Below are 25,667 nucleotides of genomic sequence, written 5' to 3'. Positions count from 1 at the left end.
TAAGAAAACTGCTCGGGTATGGCAGCAAACGTTTTGTTTGTGTTAAATGCGTTTGAATCCCGTCATTTTGTTTTCAATAAAAGCTCATTGGATAAGAAGGACTGTCTGGGGCGGTGTAGCTCAAAGAAGAACCACTTAACCTAATGAAGTAAATACGTTGACGTGTTCAAAGGTCGTTTGTGTAATTGTTTCGCTCGGACTGATTGCAGACGAAAGCTGCAGACCTCGGCCCACTTGGTTGAACTATAGCTCATTGCCTTTTTGCCTGATAGCGTTATATCACTTGAGTAAATCTGTCATAGTCATGCTGCTAGACGTGCACCAAGAGGGAAGGAAGGAAGAGAATTATTTTTATTTATTTTTTTTTTTAAAAGGAGGTTGCTTGAACACTGAAGATGTGTCAAAACTGCATCTTTGGGGCCATTTGCAGCCCACCATAGAGAAAACCAAAAACATCAACTTACTACTACTACTCATAAATTGGTGTTATAAAGACCTTTGCTAGATATGCAAAGGCACAAAGAAACTATTCACTACTAAAATAACAACAAAGTTTCATAACGCCCCGCCCGATCCAGGGGCGTGGTGGCCATCGGTAATTTGGGAAAATTTTCCCGAACGGCCCATGTATTTCTGGGCCGGTCGTGGCCATCACGGCTGCCAGCAGCCGGACCCCCGAGTCAAAGATTCCGTTTCAGCCCATGACGGCCGCACCCCGTCGCGACTACATTCCGTCAACAACAACTTTTCTGAGCATGACGGCCGCACGGCAAACACGGCGCCCAAGATTTATTTGAGTGGGCTACAGTTCTGCATGCCATCACAAAATCCCGCACAAATGCCACGCATTTTCCTGAAATCATTTTGTCTGTTTTTTCTTGTAGTTTGATCATGCCGCTTCATGATCTACATGTAGTTGGACTGACACAAAAACTGACGAGAACGACGAGAGCAAAATCAGCAAGACTCCTACATCATGGGATCAATCATTCAATTCAATTCAATTCCGTCAACACATATTTTCACCCTTCCAAAATGTGTATGTTTGTAAAACCTTTGAGTAATTGTAAACAACTGGGCTCCGAGTCCATTTTCATTACGAGCACTTCGACAGCTTGTCGGAAACCTGTTTACGTCCATGAGAGAACAGCAGCTCTGGTATGAAGAGATAACGGCCCGCAAAAATAAGAGCAGGATGCCACATTTTAGTTGTGCAGGCGTAATCAAGCACTAATCACAATGTAGGAAGTATTGCAGAATGAAGGGGATTCATAGGCGCGTACTAAAAGAGGACAACACACAGACAATCAAAAAAAATAAATCAAACCAGGAATGGGGCTTGTTCCAACACCAGCAGCACAAAAGTCACCTGTTTAAACTATTGCACGACCAATGCCCTCACCGCTAGGTCGCTCCATAGTGTGTGACTAGCAATAGAAAAGGCTCTTTTGCCGGTAAGCGCCCGCTTCATCTTATTGCCGTAGCGGTGGAGCAGCTCAGGCAGGTAAGGCGCCCCGATACCATTTAGAGATTTCAAAACAGACAGCAGAATCGAAAAATGAACTCTAAAGTGCACAGGAAGCCGGTGCCAGAATCGGAGTTAAGCAGCAGAATTTTGAAGCAACTGGGGAAATCGACTGGCTGACTCCAAAGTCAAGTGTATCGCAGTAATCCAGCCGAGATTTACGAACCAAACAGGCCCAGATTACAAACCGACTAAGAAAATTGGAGAGTGGATCGAGATCGTCATGATTTCTCTTTTTGTAACATTTTGTCTTGTGTAACATATGCCATGGCTCAATAGACCCATTTTCATTCTACGACATCAAAAGCTGCGTGCGTAGCATTGACTCAAAACAGCGGGGAGACATGCGTGTGTGGCCGTGAAGATGTTTTTGTTTTTTGCGTGGGGTTGTTTTAGTTTTTGAATAGTTTGAAACAAGATCAACATGCCTTGCTGTTGTGTGTTGTGTGTGTGTTGAGTAAGTGTTCAGAAATTTTGTGGAAAATGGCAGGTTGTTTGCTACTAGTGCTAGCTAGTATCTAGTAGCTAACTCATTCAGCGATGAGCTTCGGTGCACAGTTCCTCCATGCAGCTTAAGCTCTTAATTCATTGCATTGTTGTTTGGGATGTTGACCTTACCATACCATCCTCAAACACTCCAGAAACTTAAAAGTAGCCCAACAAAGCGGTCGCATAGAGATCGTCGTCACAATATGATGCGATTCTCAGTTCCCTTTTATATAATAACTAGCAATAAAAACAAACCATCAGACTAGCTAGCTACGTTACTCACCCTGACAGGCAAGTAGAGGTGAAGACTTTTCTCTCGAGTGTAAGCACGAGGTTTCCCCACTAAATAAAGATGAACATCGGGCCACTTTGTAACATCTTCCTCACACTCTGTAATCCGAGAGGAATGGGAAAGTTGCTACGCATCTGGCAACAATCGTTCTTTGAAGTAATTTTGGCAATCCTTTGCAGTTAGTTGGCTTGTGTACATACTAATGTACCAAACCGTCCTTTCCGCGCTAACAATGCGCACGCATCCTGATTTCGCCATCTTTGTTGACAAACTGAAAATAGGTCTACAAAGGTTGGGAAACACTGGCCTTAAGGAAAGTCGGAGCATCCATGGGGGACAATTTTTTGAACTCAAATTTCACTTTCACTTCATCACCGAACGTGATCTGTCCACGGAGATTAAAAGTTGCAACAACGCTGCTGCGGAAGATATCTCAGTCAGCATATTCCCGCCAGAGGAAAGACGAGAGGATGGGACTCGTGTCGGCCCATCGCGGTCACATTGATGAGAGCGGCGGCTTCGGCGGCGCTTCGTCAGAAAGGCTCGACGGGCTCTCAGCGTGATTACTGGCCCATTTGCATTAAGGTAATCACAAGGTGATTCCTCATACGTGAGCAACTGCTGCACCACAGTTGATGACCTAGGCAAGGCGGCCGTCATGCTAACCAATCAAGTGCAATGAGGGTTGAGCATGCCGGAGAAGACGCGGGATGTGTAATTGGCAGTGAAGTGCTGCCGTAATGTTCTTCACTCGAGTTGATGAGACAAGCAATCACAACGACCACTACTGCCCAGGCCATGTAAGACGATCTTAAGTATAACTGTATAAAATACGACAGTTGTCATGGAATATTGCCACAATGCATTTCAGAAGTTTATGTTTAGCCGGGAAGCATGTTAAGTAACCTTTAGTGTGGGCTAATAAACATGACTAATTTAGGATGAAAAATCGCAGTGTTAATCCATTACACCGGGAAGAAGGGGAAATTTGGATGTGTTGATTTTGAAAAAAAAAATTAAAAAAAAAAGTATAGCCTAAATGTCAACTTTTCAGCATTAAAAAAAAGGAATTGGCCTATTAGTTTGTAGGGCCTATGATATAGATTTTTTATTCTAGGGATGGAAGGCATAGTAAAAGTTATATTCTTATTATGAAGGACTAGTCAGGCCATACAGAACAAAATCTGCAAATAACACGATAACATGTCATGTTATTAGAATAAAACCTTCCTGCGTTTTTCCTCTAGCACAAACATTTTTCATAATGAAAATATATAATGTTGAAATACTGTATATTTAGTCATATTTACGAATTAAGAGTTGGATTCAGCAACAGGAGGATTTTTTTTTCTGAAATGTCATAGCTAGAAATTACAACGCATGGTAAAATCTGTATTGTGCAAACATTTACTGTATAGGTCAAACTTAATGACAATATCTCAAAAACTCTGGTGTACTCGAAAAAAAAAGGAAAGACATTTTTTAAATCAACTTCAAAAATAAATTTAGGTAAACATGTCTGATACCAATTTTCAGTTGGCCAGAATTACTATTACAACAACAAAAAAACAATCACACTCATGGGTTGAACATTCCCAAGCATAATATGGAGTCACCATCGAGGCTTTACCATACACAAATTGCAACTTGTGTTTACATCTTGACATTTCTACCGTAATACAAGTGCGATGAGGGTTGATGAAACTGACATTTTCCACTATGGCCTGGAGGTAAAGGTAAGCAACTCCAGCTCAATGTAAAATCTCCTATAAATATTTTAGATAGGAGAAAAGACAGCCGGGGCTTGCGAGTGGAGCTGTCAATGCAACAGCGTGTGTGCAGCCATCCAAACCCGGGCGGGATCAGGATGAGACATTGGAAAATATTTTTCCCCGAGCTCGGCTTCCAACCGCAAGCGCCACTGATTCTTACACTTACATGCAAATTGAGGTGGTAGGAAAAAAAAAAAGAAAAGAAAACAATCTTGAGCTACACTTCTTTGTCTAACATACCGTAGCCCGTGGCGGTCAAAAATCGATAAGAGCAGCATACTATAATAGCCCTGTTCCTCCAAATCCTCCGCGACTACTTTCACGTCATCGCATGAATGCAGCAGACACAGACCAGACATAATCTGACAAAGTCTGAAATGACATGACCAACCTCTGTTTTATAGTCACCTTGTTTCCTCCATGCAGCCTTGTAGTCGTAGCTTTTTATTTACTCCCTTGCTTCAACCTTTTTCGTTGTCTTCATATTTCTCCAAATAGTGTCTCTGTACATTTATTTACTCAACTGCCGAGGAAGCGGCTCGCTCCAAAGTCTGTCCTTTGTCGGGAAAAGATTTCTACCCCCGCAAAAAAAAAAAGTTTCAATTACATCTACATTTGATCATGGGATTTATGCAGTCCACTTTTTTTTTTTTTACACACCCCAGAGCCCCACCCATCTGTATACTTTATTAAATTACTGTCAAATTAACAGCTGGCTCCAAATGTTGATGAATGAGATTTGATATGGAGAAGTAATTCTTACCCAAATTCACTGCTGGTCATCGGAGAGACAACGGACATTAATTGTCATCATCTTCATCATCATTATTATCATCATCATCATCATTGCCAACACTGCTGGCATGAAATGTTCTCATTACCCCCACTGCCAAATCATTTAACACCAAGATGAAGGAAACCGATGGAGATTAATGGCTAAAAGAAAATGACTACATTTCCAAATGACCCTAGCTCGATGGCTTGCTGGCAAAATCATTTGTTAGCTAACAAATGTTACCTCAGTAAATTCACCAAAGATTTACCTTGATTTTATCCACAACAGTCTCACGTGAGGCTTTTAGGCTGAGTTTGAAAAATCTGATTGGAATAACAGTTAGGCGTCTTTTGTCTGCCGTGAATGTACTTTCCATTTATGATCAGAATTTACTATGGAAAACCACGCAGGGTTTGAGTCACACACTGTTTGAAATGCAATCATTGATCTCTGTAATGATCACCGCACGCTGTGTCTGCATATGGACTGACAAAAAGCCCAACAGACCCGATGCGGATGCGGTTGGCTACTTGCGACTGCTACCTGAATAACGGCGGGTGTGCTTTGCCAATGCTAGCTAGCATTCATGACTGCTGACAAAAGCACAGCACACTCGTTTGATAGTCTTTACAAGGCTGAAAAATAAAAAGACCCGAGATGAAATTCCTCACCTGATTATCCGCTGCGTTTCTAGTGGCCTCCACATCTCTCAATATCACTGAATGACATGATTCCTTTGTTCCCTGGGAGCACTGCGATTCAGCAGCTGGTTTGCTCTACAAAAAGAAAAATGTTCCTTTTAAGTGTGGAAAGTGACACTCGGCTCTCCTGGAGACAATATAAGACACCCTTCCGGTATTCTATGGAACTTTTCATTGTGTTTGTGAAAAATAGGCGATAGGAAACTTCTATGTGGCAGGTATTCCCCAAAATGTTTGCTTCCCCCGAATTTGGCATAAATAAAAAATAAAAACATCTAAATTAAGTCGGTGAAAGTTGTGGGGAGACGGATAAATTGAGTTGAAATAATTGAAGATCACAAGACTTTCTTGAGGCAGAGTAGCCGCACTGACAACCAAACATTTCGTTGTTTGTGGAAGGCATTTTCTCACAGGTACTCTATATAGAAAATGTTTGGTTGGGTTAGGGTTAGGAATTTGCACCATGTCTATCACGGGTTCGCGGTCCCACTAATTGTATCCATTTTTTTGTATCAGTTGGTGTTGTTCATTTAGGATGTAATTCCACCGTTGGCCATGAGATGGCGGCACACTATTGTTTACACTATGTAAATTTGAAAGAAGACTGCAGTGTTTCCAGATCAGCCAAGCTTGCGCAGAAAATGATTCAACGTTGAATCCTCTATAATCCTGCTTTTTACGTCAACAGAAAGCGACAGCTGTAGACTAACTTTACAATGAATGTCTTTGGAATGATTTTTGATATTTATTGTGAAATGACAAATTCAGTTTGGTAGTTGGAAAGAAAAAAAGAGACATTTACACAGATTGATTGGCACACTGTAACACTGTTTGTGCAATATGTTTGTCTCATCTATTGCCATTGCTCTTGCTCAGTACATTATCTTTTTAAACGCGTTTGTTTTCTTTTCAAAGTGTGTTTAAAGACCTTAAAAACATACCTAGGGAGCCTTTAAAAAGGGTGGTTCTATATTGTGGATTTGACTTATCGCGGGGATGTTCTGGAACGTAACCCGCGCGATGGAGGCGGGCGGGTTTACACTGGATGGGCTGGTTGAAAAACATTCTTTCCACGTCATTCCATGCCACTTTGTGCCTACATTTTTTTGATTGTCAAAATGAGGACAACCTGTTCAAAATCTGACTGTCACAACGTTGCAGCGGCACAAATGAAACTCTTGAAAAGTAAATGATGACCTGAGCCACATACAGCCGTGTAGTCATTGCGAATGACTTGAAAGCGGATCGCATTGTGTGAAGTCACTCTGTCAGGTAATCCACTATTAATTGCTGCCTGGGTATCTCTGTTTTGATGGCCGTCTCTTCCCGACGATTTCAGGGTTCACAGACGTGTCAGTGCGGCGTGTCAAAAGGTTCTCCATAATAAGGTCTGTAATTAAATGCTCTTCTCAGGGTTGTAAACTCCAATGGAATATAAACGAGCGCTTTAATTAAATGATACGGCGTCTGTGGATTCACGCGAGGGCAAAGTTGAGCCGTCGGTTTGTTCCTACTTCGACCTCTCCCACGCGAGTCGAGAGCAAATAACATTTATCTCGCGGCTACCACGTCGTGAACTTTGGCGCCGTCAGCTTACGGGGGATGGGAACACCGTAAGTCAAACGCATGATTGCGGTCCGACATTTGCTCTCCCGTGCCTGAGGGAAATGAATCGAACACTCGCTCTGTGGAGCGCCGTTGTAGATCATCTCAAAGGCTAAGGTTCAGACTATGTAGTGCAAAAAAAACACAAAAAACACTCTTGCCGCAATTTACTGCTCTGTTTTCGGGAGACCAATCGTATGCCACATACTACCGGACAGTAAGAACATACTACCGGACAGTAAGAGTTAAACCGGTCAAGTCAAGACCGAGCTTTCGCTTCTTTGGCACAGGTTTCCATTGGGCGCCACACCGTGCTGAGGAAAATAAGAATATGAAGAATATGAAGAATATTCAAGTTGTATGGCTTCATGCCCAAGCAAGTACTCTTGTTGTTTTCTAGTCGTGTTGAATACAAAATATCCAAGGTGGCTCATCGTAATAGGAAAGCAAGCAGCACTCCCGTCTTGTTCAATAGTCTTCAAACAATAAGCGATAAGACGGCACTGTAAAAGCAAGAACACGCAAGCTAGATGACAGGATGTTCGTCATCCCTGGACTCATTTTTAGATTTTAGATTTGATCTTCACCCATGCAGGGACTGTACCTCTCAGTTGTCTATTTTGAATGGTGTCTGGTACAAGATCAATGAGGTAGCTGATCTGACAGGTCAGCCCAGCAGAGCAGGGCATGCCACTCAAATTTCCCGGTCCGCGATAGCCTTCCGCCTGCAGCCGGGGTACCCTCGCGCCATCCGTCTATCCGCCTTTTTGTCCGGCCGGAACGAGTACGGTCGTAATCGCCTATAGGTCGGTCCGCCTATCATTTTAAACGGGCTTCCGTTTTCCGTTTCCGTCTCCAAACCTCGACCAACTTCAACTCGCCGCCCCCACCCCGCTGAGCAATATTTGACATGAAAGACTCACCGTGGCACGGAAGCCTCACCGCGGCCGGACTCAGTGCGTCTCCTTTAAGGACCTTTCAGGACCTCAGCCGCGGCCTACGGGAAACGGAAACCGCACCGTAGCCAATGAAGCCTCATCGCCAAGATGGACATCTACAGAAAAAATGGGCTTCCGACTATGCTTAATCCGTTTATTTTTCATTTAAGCTTCCCCGTCTACCGTTAAAATGGGCGTCCGTCATGGACGTATAGACGGACCGGCCCATCACATAGGCGGGATGTCCAGCTCAGCAGACTAGTTGACGTCACTTCAAACAAGAAAAAGTTGATTTTGAATGGTATCCGACAACTTGAGCGGCGTAGCGGCTGTGAAAGGTTAGATGAGTGATGAGTGGATTTCAGACATCACACTATCCATTTTCCGTCAGCATTTACGCTTCACATTCAATCTTCCTCACGCAACAAGGGATATTACATCAGTGTCAAAGTGAAAGTCTGAATGAGACGGAGCATAAGCTAGTTGCCGCAGCGGATGTGAAAGATCGGTTTTGGGTTTTGGTCGGCACTCGACCAGTTGCCATTTGATAAATTGCCAAGGATCTCACGAGGCACGTAAACGATATTATTGTTGATCATAAGGCGACATCGCGGCTGTTTTATGTAGCGCACTGTATAAACTGAAGGGTAAATGAGTAGCTTGAAAACCCCCCACAAAAAACCCCCAGCCTGCCTTACAAGGATTTTTCCAATTTGTGACGGTTTCACAAAGGTGCTGATTGAAATTACAGCGACTCTGCCCAAATCCCCGGCCTCTAATCCCCATAATACCGCCATATTGGATTGTCATTAACCACTCGGTGGCTGGAAAATACAAATCCTTTCTTTCACCTTTCACTTTGCGGCCCCCGTGGATAATTGCCGTATCCACTCCTCCGAAGCTCTCCCGTGGGGACGGCCGGCCGAGCAGAGGCGGCGGCGCACGGGAAGCCGGCCCGCTTGCGTTTGACAGTTTAATATGGAGCTGCAGTGTACACAAGCTCCTCTAGCCTTGAACGCATCAGCTATCACTGACAGGACAGACAGTGTCTAATTAGACCTTTGCGACCTCCCACCGGTGAAACACTTTCTTTCGTGTTTGGTCTAGGAGATGGAGCTCTAATGTTGAAGGAAAAGGGAAGCAAAGTGAACATTCTGGAAAATAAACCGATGCCACTTTGTCCACAAAATTAGGACGCAAATAGAGTGGAACCGCAAAATTGGAACTTTGGTGACAGATTGCGCCTCAAAAGTGGCTTGAAAAGTAAAAAGAAAAAAAAAAAAAAAACTAACTCGCCGATGCTTCGCGCTAGCATGTGCACGGTCATCAACCCACGTTACCACATAAGCGACCGTATTCGCTAGTTTAAGTTTTAGTTTTAGTTTTTAATTATTCAACCCAAGCACAAGCAAACTGGTGTGACCTCGCACGCGGCAAAAGATTATGCACGCAAACGGTATGAGTCCGGAAGCTCACCTTTTGGCATTTACATACAACAATAAATGTAAGGGAACACAGGCAAATGGACTACACAGGCGAATACGTCGTGGCTGCATTGGGAGAAAAGCAGAAAAACATGATTTGAGTTTCACGACAAATGAGGTGCAATCATCCTTGCTTCCAAATGCACTCGTTGTTTTAATGGAGTCTCACAGAAGGCTTTCCTTCCCGTTCTGTAGGCTCGCAAGCTACTAGAAAGTAAATTCTCTCGAAATATGTCACCCCTTTAACATTCCACTGTATATTTGAACAAACTAGCGGAAAATGCAGTCTGATGACTTCATCGCACTAATCTTCTGCTGTGAGTACCGCTACCTTCAGGATACGAGCGCTGCTTGAAATGAGGCGTCTAATAAAACACATTTACATTCTCGTCAGGTCACTCCTCCACATTGCCTACACAAATAAGTAAAGTAAAGCAGGCTCTCTCAGTCACATTATTTCCCGTAGGACCTTTACAGGATGCCACCGGCAGCATTACAGGTTAATTAATTCCCCGGAGGCAGGTGCATAGTGAGCATCTTCAGTCATACTTATGTGGCACCGCAGCAGAATTCATCTATTCAAAAGTAGGGAAGCATCTGCGGAGGCCCCAGTCTATGTCAAATTAAACAAACAACAACAACAACAACAACAACAACAGCAGCAAAACAAGCCAAAATGAGACTCCATCTGTCTTTTGGAATTATCCCTGCAATAATAACAAACCAGCGTTCTTATCGTCTCGGTTAATAAGCCTGCGGCCAATACAAGACAATTAATTTTCAAATGTTTTATTAATAAGATTAAGCACTGCATCATTTCTCATGGCAGACACAGAAACACATGCGCCGTTTAGCCAGCTGGGCTCTTTTGAAGATCCGCTCGGATTTGGGGGCGCTCCAATCAATGGAAAACATTGAGCGTGTTGATGCCGGTGACCTGAGGTGAGCCAGCGCAGGGATAAAAATCACACGCCGCGATCCCTCCGATTGACTCCTGGGAGTCGATATATGCAAATGTCATTTGCGGCACGTCCGAGCGGGAACAAGATCTCGGATTAGGACAGTTGGAGTGATTAGAAGCAAGGCATGGAGCTCTCCGCTTGCCACCGATTTCGCGTTTATTTAGCGTCGGGAAGATGAACGAGGAGGTACTAATAATGACAAATGTGACAGCGGTGGGAACTGAGGCTACAAAGTCGAGGCGATACATTTACTTTCCAAGGCCTCCAAGAACGAGCGCCGGATTGCTTGCCGCACACCGAGCGAGAGTATTTTCTCGTCTCTGTCTCGAAATTGCATCGCCCGACAGTAATGTCAAAATAACCCAAAATGGAAGGACTTTGGTTCTTTGCTTCTGCGCTTATCGAGGGTTCACTCTGTGACCATCATTCTGCTTTAATATATTTCACATCTTCTGAAGGTATTTTTGGCAGGAAAACTGTGGCTCGAGCAGTCCTCTGAATTTGACTTTCATTTTTTAAGTATACTTTTAGATGTTTTTCCCGAAACAAACACCGCAAAAATGAATAAAAAACAGGAAAGGGAGAAAAATAATATAATGGATTGGCGGCATGCTCTTCAATGTTAGAAACGTTGTGCAAAAAAATTTAATACATACACACACACACTGAAAAACGTTTTTTAATATAAAAGATAAAATGATGTTGAGTACACAAATGACTTCAAATTGTTGGATCCAGATGATTTTATTTTGTGCAACCACTTGACGAAATCAAATCAAGTCAATTCGACACAGTATTTTTTTTCAGTGTGTTCAATCGCCGTGTGATGGAGCGCCGTCAAGAAAGGTTCCCATACTCATGCAAAATGCCCTCTTCAATTGGTTTTCAGCAAAGCGAATCTGCTCCACCCTCACATAGTATAGTGAATCGTTCTGTTTAGCCATCTCTCCAAGCAAAGGCCTTGCGGGGCTTTCCAATTTAAAAATACATTTCTTCCTTTCTTAGCTGCAAGCGCGCTCGCCTTGAGAGCCTGCTTCTGGTGAAAGGGGAGCGTCTCAATCCAGTCCGAAAAACCAAATATTGCCAAGTTACAATCAGGTTGAAGGGTTATTTTACATTGCTTGGACGACCCTTGAAAGACTAAAGGCCAAATTATATTCAATACAGGGCAGAACTAAAACTTCAGCTGTACAACATCCGTCACAGACTGAAATATTTTACTCAGTCTGGTTTTGGACCAGTCTATCCTATGTCCCACTTTGAATTGAATCAGTCTACACCTCGAGTTGATGGAACCAGTCCCGCTTCTCATGCCAAACGTCAACACCTAGCTTCTCGGCCCGAGCCCCGGCAGATTGTTTCCACCGGCGTTTTGAAAGCAGAGTAGGTTTGATTGGATTTTTGGACTGAAGCATGATCCTAGTGGGGATTTGTTCTCCAACACACCTGCGAGAGACTGGCCCTGGTTGGTTTGCGCTCCGCTTGACATTGGTCTGCTTCTATGACGATGGACAGAGCACGCACGCCTTGACCTCCACGGGGAGCGCCCACGCGGGGCCACGGGGCGTCCGAGTCACGAATGATCCGAGGTGCCCGAGGAATACGCAACAACCGGCTTGTTCGTTCACGTTTGTCTTTTACCTGGAACAAAGACAAAGCCAACACTCTAGTTAATCCCGCCAGATTGATAAACACCTTTTCACCATTTGGAGACGCGGGCCCTCATCATTCAGGACTTAAGTGGAGGCATTTGTTGAAGAGCACACGGCTACCATCTAATTAAAAGTTTTTGCGGAGGTAAGGACTGCCGAGGGGGGCAATTATTCCACACGCAGTGACAATACGATAACGGGAATGTCTGCTCTGCACTGCCTAGCGCACCGATTCCCACAGATTAGCAATCAGCCATGCGCTATTGGTTTGCCATCCACGATCAGGCTGGGACGCACAATGTAGCTGTCATATCGGAAAGATTTTAGTTCTCAGTAGCGCCAATTGTTCTCAGTACTATCCCATTAGTACATCACGTTCAATCTTCAAACGAGAATGGATCGTACGTCACTGTCAAAGAGAACACGGATGCTTTTAATAGTAATTGCTTGGATTTGAACAGTACGCAGCTGAGTAAACTGAAGGAAGGCTCGGATCAGTGCAAGGTTTTAGTCTGGGCTCTAGTTGCTTTTCAAAAGCGTGATGTTGATGTTCAAGGGCCCGCATCATGCCAAACCGACTTTTGGGAGCTTTGAGCCATGTAAAAATGCAAATTCCTCACCAAAAACAGCCCCAAGGTGCTGTTTTCCTCCCCTCGCCCAACCCTGATCATTCCTGTTGTCTAAGCACCAGCTCTGCCCAATCCAAGATTGGAAGATTTGTTTTTCCACATACATCTGCCCCAGCAGATCATTAAAGTCTAGTGAGCCCTCCAGCCAAGTTCCATCAGCAGCGGACTCATTTGAATTTGGATTCAATCTTCGTCAAACATTCAAAGCAAGCGTTGTTGTTGATTTGGAACGGCATCGTACACAAGCAAGTCAAAGACGATTATAGGATTTTAGTGGGCACTCGGGTCAACAGAACGCCATTGTAATTCAGATTCCATCTTCTGAGCGTATTCAGGGATGATACCGCTATGTTGAGCAAAGAACACTGACAACACACTGTCGGTTGCCGATAAGTCGTACTGGATTTTAGTCAGCACCGGTCCTTTTTGGCCAACAAGACGGATGACGCCCGCACGTATAAGGAAGAACACTGCGGCTTTGGAAAGCAATGAATTTAAATGTCTGCCCAGCGCTTTTTCGTGCAGCACAAATCCTCGCAGATTTGCCTGACTGTCGGGCCAGAATGCACAAGCGCTTCCAAGTGCGCACGCCGGTGCGACCTGTCTGAAATACGCGACTGCCAAACATGAATTATGAAGTTGACACCAAAAGCGACAAACCTCAAGGTCCCCTCCAACACCCAAAATAAACAACCCAGACTTCATTTTCAGAGCTGTCTGCTATCCGTTTGACAAGCGCATGAAGTGAAATCAATGAGGTAGCCGCAAGAGCCTGATCATACACAATAAAGTGTGACAGACGGGGCTCAAAACACGCCGCTAACACCTGTGCTTTCATGCTACTCACTTAATGTTGCCGGGGATCTTTTAATGGGCCATTGATTTGCGCAAAAGCCCATGAAAACACGGCGGAAATGCACCACGCGCTATTTATAACCCGGCGGGTCTGCATCGCACGCGGATACAATTAATGGCTCATTGTTTGTGTTAGACAATGTCGTCGGGGTTAATTGAGTCTTACGTCAGCATATGGGCCGGCATCCAAGCATGGGGACTTTACTGTATATTAATTTTAATTCCTATAAAAGGAGCAAGCGGCCAGCCTCGCCAAGACTAATGATGGGCAAACGCTGTGTAAACAACAACAAAAGGCGCACCGTGCGACCGGTATCAGTTCGCATGGCTTCAAATTGTACCGCTGCCCCTCTTCCATCACTGACAGATGGGCCACTTGTGTGAGTCGGAACAACAAAGCCTCGTGGGTAATGAAAGATGTGTCACCATGACGGCCTCTCGCGCTGGCCGGCTCCGTTGAAAGGACTTGACAGAGTGAACGCGATGTTGGCTGCATTGCCTTTGGCCTTTTCCACCGTCCAAATCCAAAATGAGTCAAATGTTTAGGGCGCAGCAGATTCCCCAGCCAAAGCCATACTTTGAATTAAGATCGGCACAGAGACGAGAAACACCTTGGAAGAAAAGTCAACAATCTCTATGAGTTCGTCAAGGGCGAAACGGTGCCGATCACTTCTTGATTTTTGCCAGGAGGCCAGCGTGGAAGGATGTCCCGATCAAATGGTCCGAGTAACTTGAGTAATCTGATACCTTCATAAATAAGAACCGAGTGCATTCAAATGGTCTTAACCCTTTTGTTGGAATCAAAGTGTCCCCTTTGTACGTGGCAACAAAATGAGGCAAAAAAAAAAAAAAACCCACAAAAAAGCTGATTTTCAGATACATTTCACAGCTTGGCGGTCGAAGCTGTTTTTGCGGCCGCGGCTCGGTCTATCGCTCAATTGTTCATCCTGTCTTGTTTGTGGCAAGAGAACATTTTCAATTCCCTTTCTTCCACGAGCCTTCACTTCACCTTGGAATTATTGAATTCTCTTCTGGAGTGTATTCGGCTTTCCAACAAGGGGCTCCGGTTGGACTCAAAATACAAATATTGCATTCACACAGCAAGAGAGGACATTTGAGAGGCATCAGCATGCAGCAGTTATTGTATCATCTGAACGTCATCCTGCACCGATTTTAAACAACAACCGGGGCCCGGCTGCATCGTGGGGAGGTCGTGACCACTGATTTGGCCATGGTGCACCAAGGCTCAAGTTCGTATAATCGTTCGTATAATCCAAAGACTCGGCGCCTCTGGACAACTGTTGGGCAGAATAACCGATCGTGTACTTCAGACGTGGAATTAACTGCAACGGTTGAACGTGTAGTTATCGCATCCGTACGTTTCTGCCCACATGGAGGGCGGGGGGTATTTTTGCACGTTTTCTTTTTTCCCACCAACCTCCTCCAAAAGCGTCGCCGATTAACTGTCGTAGTGTGACGGCCGCCATTCCCACGTCCACAATTCCCCAACCACCCCAAGCCGCCGTCGACGATCAGGTGTCACGTGATAGCCGCCGGCCGCGCCACCCGCGCCCCCGGCCCAATTTTGGTCCCATTACGATTGGCGCTCTCTCATCTGGCGCATTGCGTCGCGTAGAGCGACGTCACGGACAGTCAAAACCGACCGACCGGTGCATTTGGAGATGTTCGGACTGATATGCACGCATCGGGGCCAAATGAGATATGAAACGAGCTCCCAAAGGCGGTTTCAATCCGTCTTGCAATAATCGGACTTCATGTGCTTTATGACTGTTCAAACTTCAAGGCTGGAAATCGGATTTGGGCTGTCACGCTCTGAACAAAGACATGCTGGAACTGAACAAGTGGGAGTTTGTGAAACTGCGGCTGTGGGACTGTTCTCCCAGTGTGTACAAACTGCCCGCCAATTTTAAGGCGGCGTCCTGTAGTTACTGAAGATATATGACAGGGATGATATGGGCGCTAACTCTAATGATTCAATTGATAGATCAGGCTGGACAGGAATCTATTATCACTCCGTCCCGCTCGCTCTCCAGCCCGCCGAGCAGTCGTTTCCCATCTCGCAGACTGTCTGGATGACTGATCAGCATTGTGATTGTCTTCCACCGCCTGTGAATGCACCAGCGCCGCATACATCTCCAGCGGCCTCGCAGAGCGCCATTAAACGTGGCAATCAGCACCCGAATTGGGCCAATTCCTCATAACCTTGTCTGCTCGCGGCGCCTCGCCCTGAATCATAAGGCCGCCGCAGGCTGCGGCCGCCGTTCCAATCTGTCGGCACAAGTGGCGACATGGCCGCCCGGTGCGGCTGAAATGGTGGAATTGACATTTAATTATCCGCGTGTGCCCGCCAAAAGAAGCCGCGAGGACGCTGCGGCGCCCACGTAATGGAGCGGCCGCAAAAGCACGGCGCGCCTGGGACGATGTACGGACGAGCGGCAATTACGGGACGCTGCCGGCTGTGAAATCTTTTAATTCCGGGAAGGTGTCGCCGGCTGAACGAACTGAGAACAAAGCGTCGACTCGAGTGTACTTCATTGAAGTCGACAAATATGGACGATTGCTTTTGAACCGTTGTCACCTTCCGGATCGACACAAGTGTCGGCTTGTCTGAAAAGTTGACAAAAAGAAGCAGTCTCATTTGTAAGCTGCGTTGGCGTTGGTTGCGTTTTGCCATGACTATGTAAATAGGCAAATAGGGGCACTTGGCCGGGGCCTTCGGATGTCGCGCTTTAAGGTGCTCGGTTCCTGAATTGGCCTCAATTGACTGCCGCCATCAACAGACGAAGACGGCTCACATTTCGTTTGCGGATTGCGCTGCTCCCTTGTTCTTGACAAACAGACTTAGGGTAGACTGGAGCAGGCTAAAACACGCGCCAACGCGATGGCCGTGTAGTCAGGGGCGACCTTCTCATCAAAAGCAATGTCTGGACATACAATAAAGAAATACAGTGCGGATCAACTTCTGGCTGGGGAAATCGTTGATTTTTTTTTTTTTTTAAACGTGAATATCAATGACATAGTGTTTTGATAACAATACTCAATGGTATGAAGTTGTTGTTGCAATTAATCCTAAATTTCCTAAAAAGAAGACAATCTATTGGTGATATATTCTCGGTTTCTTTTTTTAACAGTATACAGCCAAGTTCGAATTTGATTTGCACGTTGAGTAGTTTTGTGGTTTTGCGTGAGTATAGCGAGATGCTAATTCTCGCCTTTCTTTCACATCATATTTTACCATGAAGCTGAAATAATGTGATTTGGTTGACCATTTTGCTGTTGTAATACAAAGTATTTCATTGTCTTTTATTTTGTTAGTTTTACAGTCAACATCAGGTGGAAGCGAAAAATAAACACTGAGGCTTGCACGGTTTGACTCATTTTGAGAAACGCTAATTGTTTCAAAAAGTGTGTTTAAATGGGGAAAAAGGGCTCAAACTAAATGGAAAATGCCATTAATGGCCTCTCTAAATCACAGATTTTCACCTCTCGCCAGTGGGGCTTTGCTGTGTTTCAATTTGGAGGCACCTCAGTCCGGCAAAAGAATTTGTATTGACTCTTCGACTTTTGGCTCCTCTACAGGTCTTCTGACTTTTTTGTACTTTTCGACAAGCGCGGCGGCTAAATCAATGACAAAAATGTTTTTCAGGTTTCTTTTTTTTTTCTTTTCTTTTTGAGAGACAAGAATGAATAGCAGCAATTTTCCCTTTCAAATAATTGTCGAACCTGGCGCCGCATCTCCATCTGGGCCGGCGTACGTACGCGTAAATGAGCAGGCTGTGAAAGGTGCCGCGTGGAGATTGATCGTCTTCTATTCTCCGCTCACAAAAATAAACCAAATGTGCCGATTGATCCGCTGGTCAAAGTAGTCATCTTGTCAGCATTTGCAGCTCACACAATGGAGACGCCATGTTTCTGGGGCCATTAGTTATGACCACCTTGCCAGATGGGGCATCGATCGCCGGCCTCCTTTTGTAAAAGTGACAGCAATCATTTCAGAGAAAGCCAGGTGGCCTTCTATGTTGATTTGGTCGGTTCGCGACCAGCGCATCCAAAATTCATCTGCCGGCAGACTTGTTGCCGTTCATCTGGAGTGCTTTCGAGTCGTCTTGTTTTTGTTGTACGATTGCCAAACAGACGTTATGTTTGCTTCATCTTCTGTGCAGCGGAAAGCTCCAAAGCTTGCGCGAATTTGGAGTTCACCTCAAATTTTCCCGGGAAAACATACACAAGATGTTCTCAACCGTAGCCACGCTTTGACTCGTGAACGTCTAAAGCAGGGGTCGCCAACTCCGGTCCTGGAGGGCACCCGTCCTGCGGGTTTTCCGTCCCTCGCTGCTGTAACACACCTGTTAAAATGATCAGGATCGTTATCAGGCTTCTCAAGAGCTTGCTGATGAGCTGATCATTTGAATCAGGTGTGTTACAGCAGGGAGAGATGGAAAACCTGCCCTCAGGTGCCCTCGAGGGCCGGAGTTGGTGACCCCTGATCTAAAGCGCTCGTTCTCAAACATTTTCCTACAAAGTAACACCTAAAGAAAAACAAAACAAAATAAAAAAACGTAACTTTCCAAGTAGCATCATCATGACCAATTAAACGGAATAGCCGAGTATGTCTAGAGCCCATTTCACACTGCACTTAGCGACACGCAGCGCGCCATCGAGGTCAAGTCGGAAGGCGCGTCCAATAGGAGAGACGCTGGCCGAGTGATTTCAGAGTGCCAACAGCAACAGACCGACCAGAGGGAAAAGCCTCCGTGTTACTTCCTGGTTGGCCGCACTCCCAAATATGAGAAAGCTGCAAGCCACTGCAACATCGTACACATTTTGATCAGGAACACTGGGCTTAAATATCGGAAGAATGAAAACATGCACTTAATTATTCAATTAAAATGGATTGTAAATGAGTTACAAATGAAAAAAAACCATAAATGAATGTTTTGACAAATACTTTTAGTTCTTAAAGACTAAATGTAAATGCATTTAAATTAACAGTGAAATCAAACTAACTTGTACTTTTTAAGGGAGAGGATTTTTTTCATCGGAACAAAAGTTGAATGTCACTTTTTATTTACAATAATGAATTAAGGAAAAAAGTTGATGTTTTGTTGTTGTTTTTTTAATTAATACATTTGAAATGTTCCAAAATGTTACTGATTTCAAATCAAATGCTCATAAAAAAAGGTACATATTTTGAGTTTGAAATTGTAAAAAAGTTCTCACAATATCACATAATTCTTTTCAATTACAAAAAGTTGTAGATATCACAAATATTACTCGTCACCACAATCATCATATTTGAATAAAATGATCAAATATTTTTTCATGGAACATGGATCAATGAACACGGAGCTGGACAAGCGCTAGTACACAGCTTTTGACATACGGCTTTGTTTCGTATAAAATTGTATTTTGTAATTAAATAGACAGTTTATGCTTGATATAGATAGTATGTGGCACATTGTTGTTTTTTTCCACATGCTTAATTGCAATTTTTCACTGGCAAAGTTGCTATATTTTTGTAATATTTGCATTCGAAAACAAAGGGCATTGTGAGCTATGCAATTTTCATCTCTTTATTTTCGTACTTTGCTGTCATAAAGCTACTCCATCACTTTATTATGAACACAAATGCATGCAGATTTTTTTCCCCCAATTAGTCTTTCAACGTTTAACTGCATAGCGTGCGCTGACTTTCAGTCCCCAGCGACGTTTCTGTCCCTTTTCTCTCTCTGTGTCTTGTAAATATCATTTTCCATTAGCCCCAAACAAACACTAAATGAACTCCCGCCACTTCATCTTGTGTGTGTTGTGCGAGAGCGCAGTCCACCACCCCTCCATAGAGGGCACCCGCAGACCCCTCCCCCCCCCACCCCCCAACCCTCAGAATGCCTGCTCTGCTCCAGCTGTGTACATTTTTGCGTCTGAAAGAGCAGCGAGTCAATGAATCTCGATAATGCGAGAGCCGGGCCACATAACTCACCTTGATAGTCTTTACATTGTGCCAAGAGGCAATAAATCTGTTCTGGGTTGGGGTGGGGGGGTCTGCTTGGAGTTGGGCGGGGGGCGGGGGGCAGTGGGCATGAATATGCAACGGCAGTCAGTCTGGCTTGTTCTCTTGTTCTCGCTTGCATGATGCACATTTTATCTAGCGGCTCCCAAACGGAGGAATAAAGCCAATGAGCCGCAACGCTCTCCCATCGATGATGTTCTGCTAAGCGCAGGGATTGAATTGTGCCATTGTTTTGTTAGACTGCGTGCCATAGTCATTATCATTAGGGGCGGGGCGTGGATCAGTGGTAGAGAGGCCCATCTGCCAGGCCAGAGGTTGTGGGTTCGATCCCCGCGGAAGTGCCCTTGAGCAAGAGACTGACCCCCGGTTGCTCCTGAAGCTGCGTCATCATGAGCGAGGAGTCGCGTCATGCGCTTTGAGTGCCTCGGCGGTGGAAAAGTGACAGCCCCATGACCATTGTTGGAAATCGTCAATGTACAAAAATATCAATTGTCATAAAGTGAGTCCATCATATTCATTGAGGTTGGATGGTTGGGACGGATGGCTGGATGGCTGGATGAGTGAAAGGGACGATGCGTTGGGACAGACAGATGGGTGGATGGACGCGTGGGAATGGCCGGATGGGTGGGACAGATGAGTGGATGACTACATGGATGGATGATAGTGACAGATGGCTGATAGCTAGGCGGACGGACAGATGATTGTGTTTCGTTTGAGCTGTTCTATACCTCAACTTTCTAGCGCTCGATGGCGATAGCGAGCTTCACCGCATCAAACACCACCCTGGCAGATATCAAGCGCGTCTTCAAAAAAAGAAGTCCAGCGTGCGTGCTTTTAGCTGGGGGTTTTTTGCCACTCACAGTAGAAACTTACGACTAAACATTAGAACAGACAATTTGACTTTAAAATTTGCCTTACAAAAGTCCTCCAGCATAATGCTAAATAATACTTAATGCAGCAAAACTAAACCTGAAGGCAACTGATATCCGAACACATGCAGTCGGGATATATGACAATATTTCGAGGCGTACATTATTCATGCTGTGTGAAAAATGACAAATATTACTGCAACTTAGTTGAAATGGACTTCTTTGAGTTCTTTTGAGATTATTTCTGCATGCTTTTTACTGCACAGCACAACGGCCACTGAATGAAGGACAAATGAATTCGCGACTCACATTCTATTTTATTTGCATGACTATGTTTGTTTTTTGCAGCACAATACTGCAGTGATTTTTTTCTTCTTCCAACATGTTTTTGTGTTTTGGGGGGGCTGGATCCGATTCATGGCTTTGCCATTCCTTTCAATGGGGGAAGGTGCAAATAGTGGACGGAAATTGAGCACTTGAAGGAAATAAGTGAATGTCATTTGGAATATTCGGCTTATTAAAAAAAAAAAGAAAAACATCAAGTTGAAGAAGGACAGCAACCAGCAGCAACCGTAGTGACACCGCTCCCTCACTCCCCGTTTTATGCGACCATGACGCGCAACCACGGCTGAGTGGACTTCCCCCGCGTCTCTCTCTCTCTCTCTCTCTCTCTCTCTCGCTATCTCTCTCGCTCTCTCTCTCGCTCTCTCTGCGCCACTCGTCCTTCGCGCGCAATAACCACGCACGCGCGCACGCTCGCCGGACCACCTGCAGCCAGCCTCGCGGACGCGCATTGAAAGTCCGCGCGCGCGCAAACCGAACCGAAGAGGAGGCGCTTTTTAGTGTGTGTGCGTGCGTGCGTGTGTGCGTGCGTGCGTGTCCTCGTCCACATGCCCGTCGCGGAACACCCGTTTAGACCTTGAGGAGCGCTGGACCTGGCTGGATCACTCACGCTCGTCTGGATACGGTGCTTGTCTGCGTGTGTGCGTGCGTGCGTGTGTGCGCGCGAGCGTGTGTGGTGAAGTTCCGCAAGGGGCGCGAGAGTGCGCGCAAACCAAGCAGGTCACAATCGCCGAAGTGGACGCAGACGCGGTGCACCACTTGGTGGAGTCCAGTGCGGATTTTTTTCCAGTCCCTCTTCCTCATTCGAACCCAATCAAAGCACGTTTTGGACCAGGGGAAAAAATAAAATAAACTCAAAATACATCAAGATGCTGCAACAGCGAGTATGAGAGGAGACTTTAGTCACGATGCCACTTCGGTCCTGATGCGCAATTCCTAAGTGCTCTTTTTTTTTTTTTTTTTTTTTTTTTTTTGAGGGGGTGGGGTGGAATTTTGTTTTTCCACACTTAAAAAGGGAAAAAGTGGATCGGGTGACTTTTCAAGCATGCGGCACACTTGGCGCTTTGGGACTACTTTGGAATACTGGACGTGGTTGGTTGCGTGTCTCACGTGGATTCAATACTCGTGCGGGATGCCGCACGTCATCCGAATAGGTGAGTTGGGCTTTTTGATTTAAGATGCCAATTCATCATGTGCCTTCTGCCACTTAACGAATGGACGATTATTCTCTCATCATACGTCGCTGGACGTTGTTTGGAAAGCGACAGGGGGTCCTTGCATCACTTAGGTGCCGCAATGATGAAGTCCCCCCCTCCCCGTCACAAGAGTTCAGGTGCGGGAATAAAATCCCACTAATTGAAGCGCGCAGCTGGCCAACTCCAAACATCCAAGCGAGTCAGCTTTGCGCGTCCCCGCAATCACTCAACGAGGCACACAAAGTGAGCATTGGTGTGACAGCAGGGATCAATACGTCTTGTTTTCTGGGTCCCTCCGGTGCAAAAACCGTGCTTGACGTTTTGGGGCCAAGAAGCATTTTTGGGCAAGTGACAAATTGCATTTACAAAGCGACAGTGGAAGCATTAATGCCTGTCAATGTCCATAATTGCACATCCCAGGTGTCACATTGTGCATCATGCATAAGATGCACGATTTCTTAAAGAAGAAAAGAAGGGGTGAATTTGTCCTAAAAGTGTTGGAAACATTATAGATTGTCATCAAAATATGTCAAGCGAGTGATGTGATCCGTTGGTGAATCATCAATTTAGGGGTTGGGGGTTGGTACTCAGCACACAGCAAAATTTGACATTTAGGACGTAGTTGCAAATGTACAATTATGACTTTTGTCAATTCATATCCGACTTTGATTTCGCTTTGGCAAAATCACAATTAGAAAGTTGAGTTCCAACAGGCCAGACTGGTCATTTCCATACATACTGTATGCACATATTATGGAAATTGGACAAAAAAAAAAAAAACAACTGAGTGAGCATCATGTTGCTGTCACGCAGCACAAACACAAGCAAGAAGATTGACTGCCGATCTCTACGGAGAGCCTCGACTTTTCTGACATTTCCATGTCTCGGCATCCCTACAAGCTCAAATTCTTTTTTTTTTTTTTGGTGGGAGTGAAAAAAAAAAGCGGGAAAAAAAATGACTTGACAGGCGAGTTACATTTCTTTGAAAAACAAGAGAACAATGTCAAGGTGCTGAGACAAATGTACCTTGAAGTGCCACAGTCACACGATTGCTTTTTATAGACTGCCATCATTGCATCAGTGTAGTTGGCGCGCGTGTGTGTGCGCGGGCGTGCGTGTGTGTGTGTGTGTGTGTGAGAAGGTTGCGCATTGTGCTCAATGTCAAATTCAGGTGTGAAAAATGAACAACAAAACAAAATGGATTCCTAGTGCAGAGTGTGGCAACCTGGTGTGTTTAAATACACTTTTGGCACCCAGCATTGGGTCGTCAGAAATCACGCTCAAGATTCCTCCAAGGTGATCGTTAGAAAGGGCTGAATTGATTGCAACATTTTGGTTACGTCACATGAAAGCATCAACTGCATTGACGCGCAAGCAATCACAATCCAAATGCCGCCACCTTACGGCAATCAAACAGCAGAGGGCGCCCTTTTTTTAGCCAGCAAACGTCAGCGCCATGTTGGTGGCGGCGCCCCCGCCCTCCTGCCCCCACCCTACCTCCAAAGTGCCATCTGGGTAATGGTGGGCATCCAAGGTGGAGTTGTCGCCATTGATTCGGCCGCTTTTTACAGTACGTTGATCTAAGTCGAGGCCAGATGGCGCTTTGCTCTTGTACTGCCGATTCTGTTTTCTGGGGGAGGAAGGAGAGCGAAAAGCACACTCGTTCTCTTTCTCCTCCTTACATGCTGCGCTTTTCCTTTTTTGTGTTCCTCCCCACACAGTTGCTTTTACGAGGGCAAAAAAATGGCCCCAAACATGAGGCCCGTTCAAGCAGCAGGCGGATCATTTCCGTTCGTTTGCGCCTTGCCTGACGGGCGCCGCTAACGATGGCCGATTTTGGTCCGGATTGATGAAAGACGTTCATCGCTTTGTTTGTCCGGTCGGCTTGTCGCTCGGGCCCGGGATTTACCGAAGGATCAATTTGTTTTATCAGCGTGGTAGTGTAAAGCACTTGATGAGCGCGGCTTGTTTGAGTTTGCTTCATTTGCCGGCCTCGTCCGTCTCGGGAACAGCTGGCTCGCCGGCCTTTTGCATCCGTTGTACGCGGGCGTGACGCAGCGCTTTGCTGGTGTGCACCTTGGCGCGGGATGAAAATGTCATGCCACGCCATGTCATCGTATGTCGATTTGCAAGTTACAATGGTAGGCTGAAGGCTTTGGAAAAATAACGCCGGTCAACAACATTGGACAGAATTCTTCCATCGGTGATGCAAGTCAACTTTTCTGGATTCTGAATCTGCCCTCAATTTTTTTCTCTAGCACATCAGAATTTCATAAAAAATAGCAATACATTTTGTAATATTTATGAACTGAAAAGTTGGGTTCAACAACAGGTGGATTTTTTTTTTTCTGAATAGCATAGATACAAATTCCAATGCCTGGTAAAATCAGTTTTGCACAAGCGTTAAATCAAACATTAAAAAAAAAATCTCAAAAACCTGATGTGCTAGAAAAATGTAGACTTTTTTGCATCTGAGTGAAAAATATATTTAGTGGTACATAAAGCCATCTATGATTCAAATGTTCTATTAACCAGTGTAATACCCCAACAACCCCATATTGTGATTGCAATTTAATAGGCGATTCATTTTTTCAAGGTCTTCTTCCTGCTTAGTTTTGAACACACACAAGCAATAAATGAATCTGTATCGCAATCGACAATATCAGATTAATTCTACATGCGTATTTTCATTTTATATTTTAGGTTTATGCAAGAAGAAATATGAATTCATATGAATACGTTTATGTACTCCAATTAGAGTTGTTAATTTACAATCAGAGTATGTAACCCCCGGTTTCAGTTTTTTTGTTTTTTTTTGTCCAAGAAAATGCATTTCAGATGTTTATCCGAATTTTTGGGCCAGCCCTATTCCCTATGAATAGCGAGGCACAATAGCACTGTCGCTAGAGTGGTTAAGAACAGGTCACATTCCTGTCCCTTACCGAATATGTACCATGTGGGGGAAACAAATATCTTTAGAGGAATGAATGTGCTGTTAGACTTTTATAATTCCACACGCTAATTTCACAATGGAATAACAGCTCTTTGTTGGTTCATTAAGGCTAAGGCACTCCTCTCATCCAATCTAACAAACGCGAGAGGACCGTAGGCACCCTCCCGGCTTTTTGGGAACGTAGCAAAAGCCATCAGCCCTCGCCCACGTCGCTCCCAAAAACAAACGACCGCTCTCGCCAGGGTACTTGCACGCCAATCCAATCCCATTTTCTGTCTCTTCATTACCTTGAGAAACGACAGATTGATTTTCAAGATGTTGGACTTGCGTCTCCCGTAGTCATCTGCTAGAAACAGGCCTTGTACAGCAGAAGAAGCACAGAGGCGGTTCCTTTTCTTTCTGAAATTAATCTCAGCCACAATACCCAAGTTTCCGATCGCTTAAGCTAACGAGACTTAAGTGAAAGCGCAGGTGCTTAGCGGCTCGCTCGCTCACACATAATGATGATTACCCAATAATCCGAGCCGCTGGGGGCTAATCGAGAGGATCTAACCCAGCACTAAAATAATCCCAGGACACAGCGGGGCCCTATCCGGC

General features: G+C 45.0%; 1 protein-coding gene and 1 long non-coding RNA gene across 2 annotated transcripts in view; one reads left to right on the top strand and one right to left on the bottom strand.

Moving 5' to 3' along the window:
* Positions 1-3,946: 3,946 nt before the first annotated feature.
* The window catches only part of LOC147142846 (uncharacterized), a 167,188-nt gene continuing 145,467 nt past the window's right edge, over positions 3,947-25,667 (bottom strand). The window contains exons 3-4 of the long non-coding RNA XR_015087812.1: positions 5,525-5,629; positions 3,947-4,653 (exon numbers count right to left, since the gene is read on the bottom strand). This is a non-coding gene — a long non-coding RNA (uncharacterized LOC147142846). The remainder of the gene's footprint in view (positions 4,654-5,524; positions 5,630-25,667) is intronic.
* The window catches only part of grik3 (glutamate ionotropic receptor kainate type subunit 3), an 88,510-nt gene continuing 84,749 nt past the window's right edge, over positions 21,907-25,667 (top strand). The window contains exon 1 of the mRNA XM_086037669.1: positions 21,907-22,075. Coding sequence (XP_085893795.1) covers positions 21,967-22,075 — 109 coding nt within the window. The 5' untranslated portion in view covers positions 21,907-21,966. The remainder of the gene's footprint in view (positions 22,076-25,667) is intronic.

The sequence above is a fragment of the Filicampus tigris genome, chromosome 8 (assembly GCF_054856515.1).
Source record: "Filicampus tigris isolate MCC_2025a chromosome 8, RoL_Ftig_1.0, whole genome shotgun sequence".
Classification (NCBI taxonomy): domain Eukaryota; kingdom Metazoa; phylum Chordata; class Actinopteri; order Syngnathiformes; family Syngnathidae; genus Filicampus; species Filicampus tigris.
Note: the sequence above shows the minus strand (reverse complement) of the source record. Positions and strands in the feature narration are given on the sequence as shown.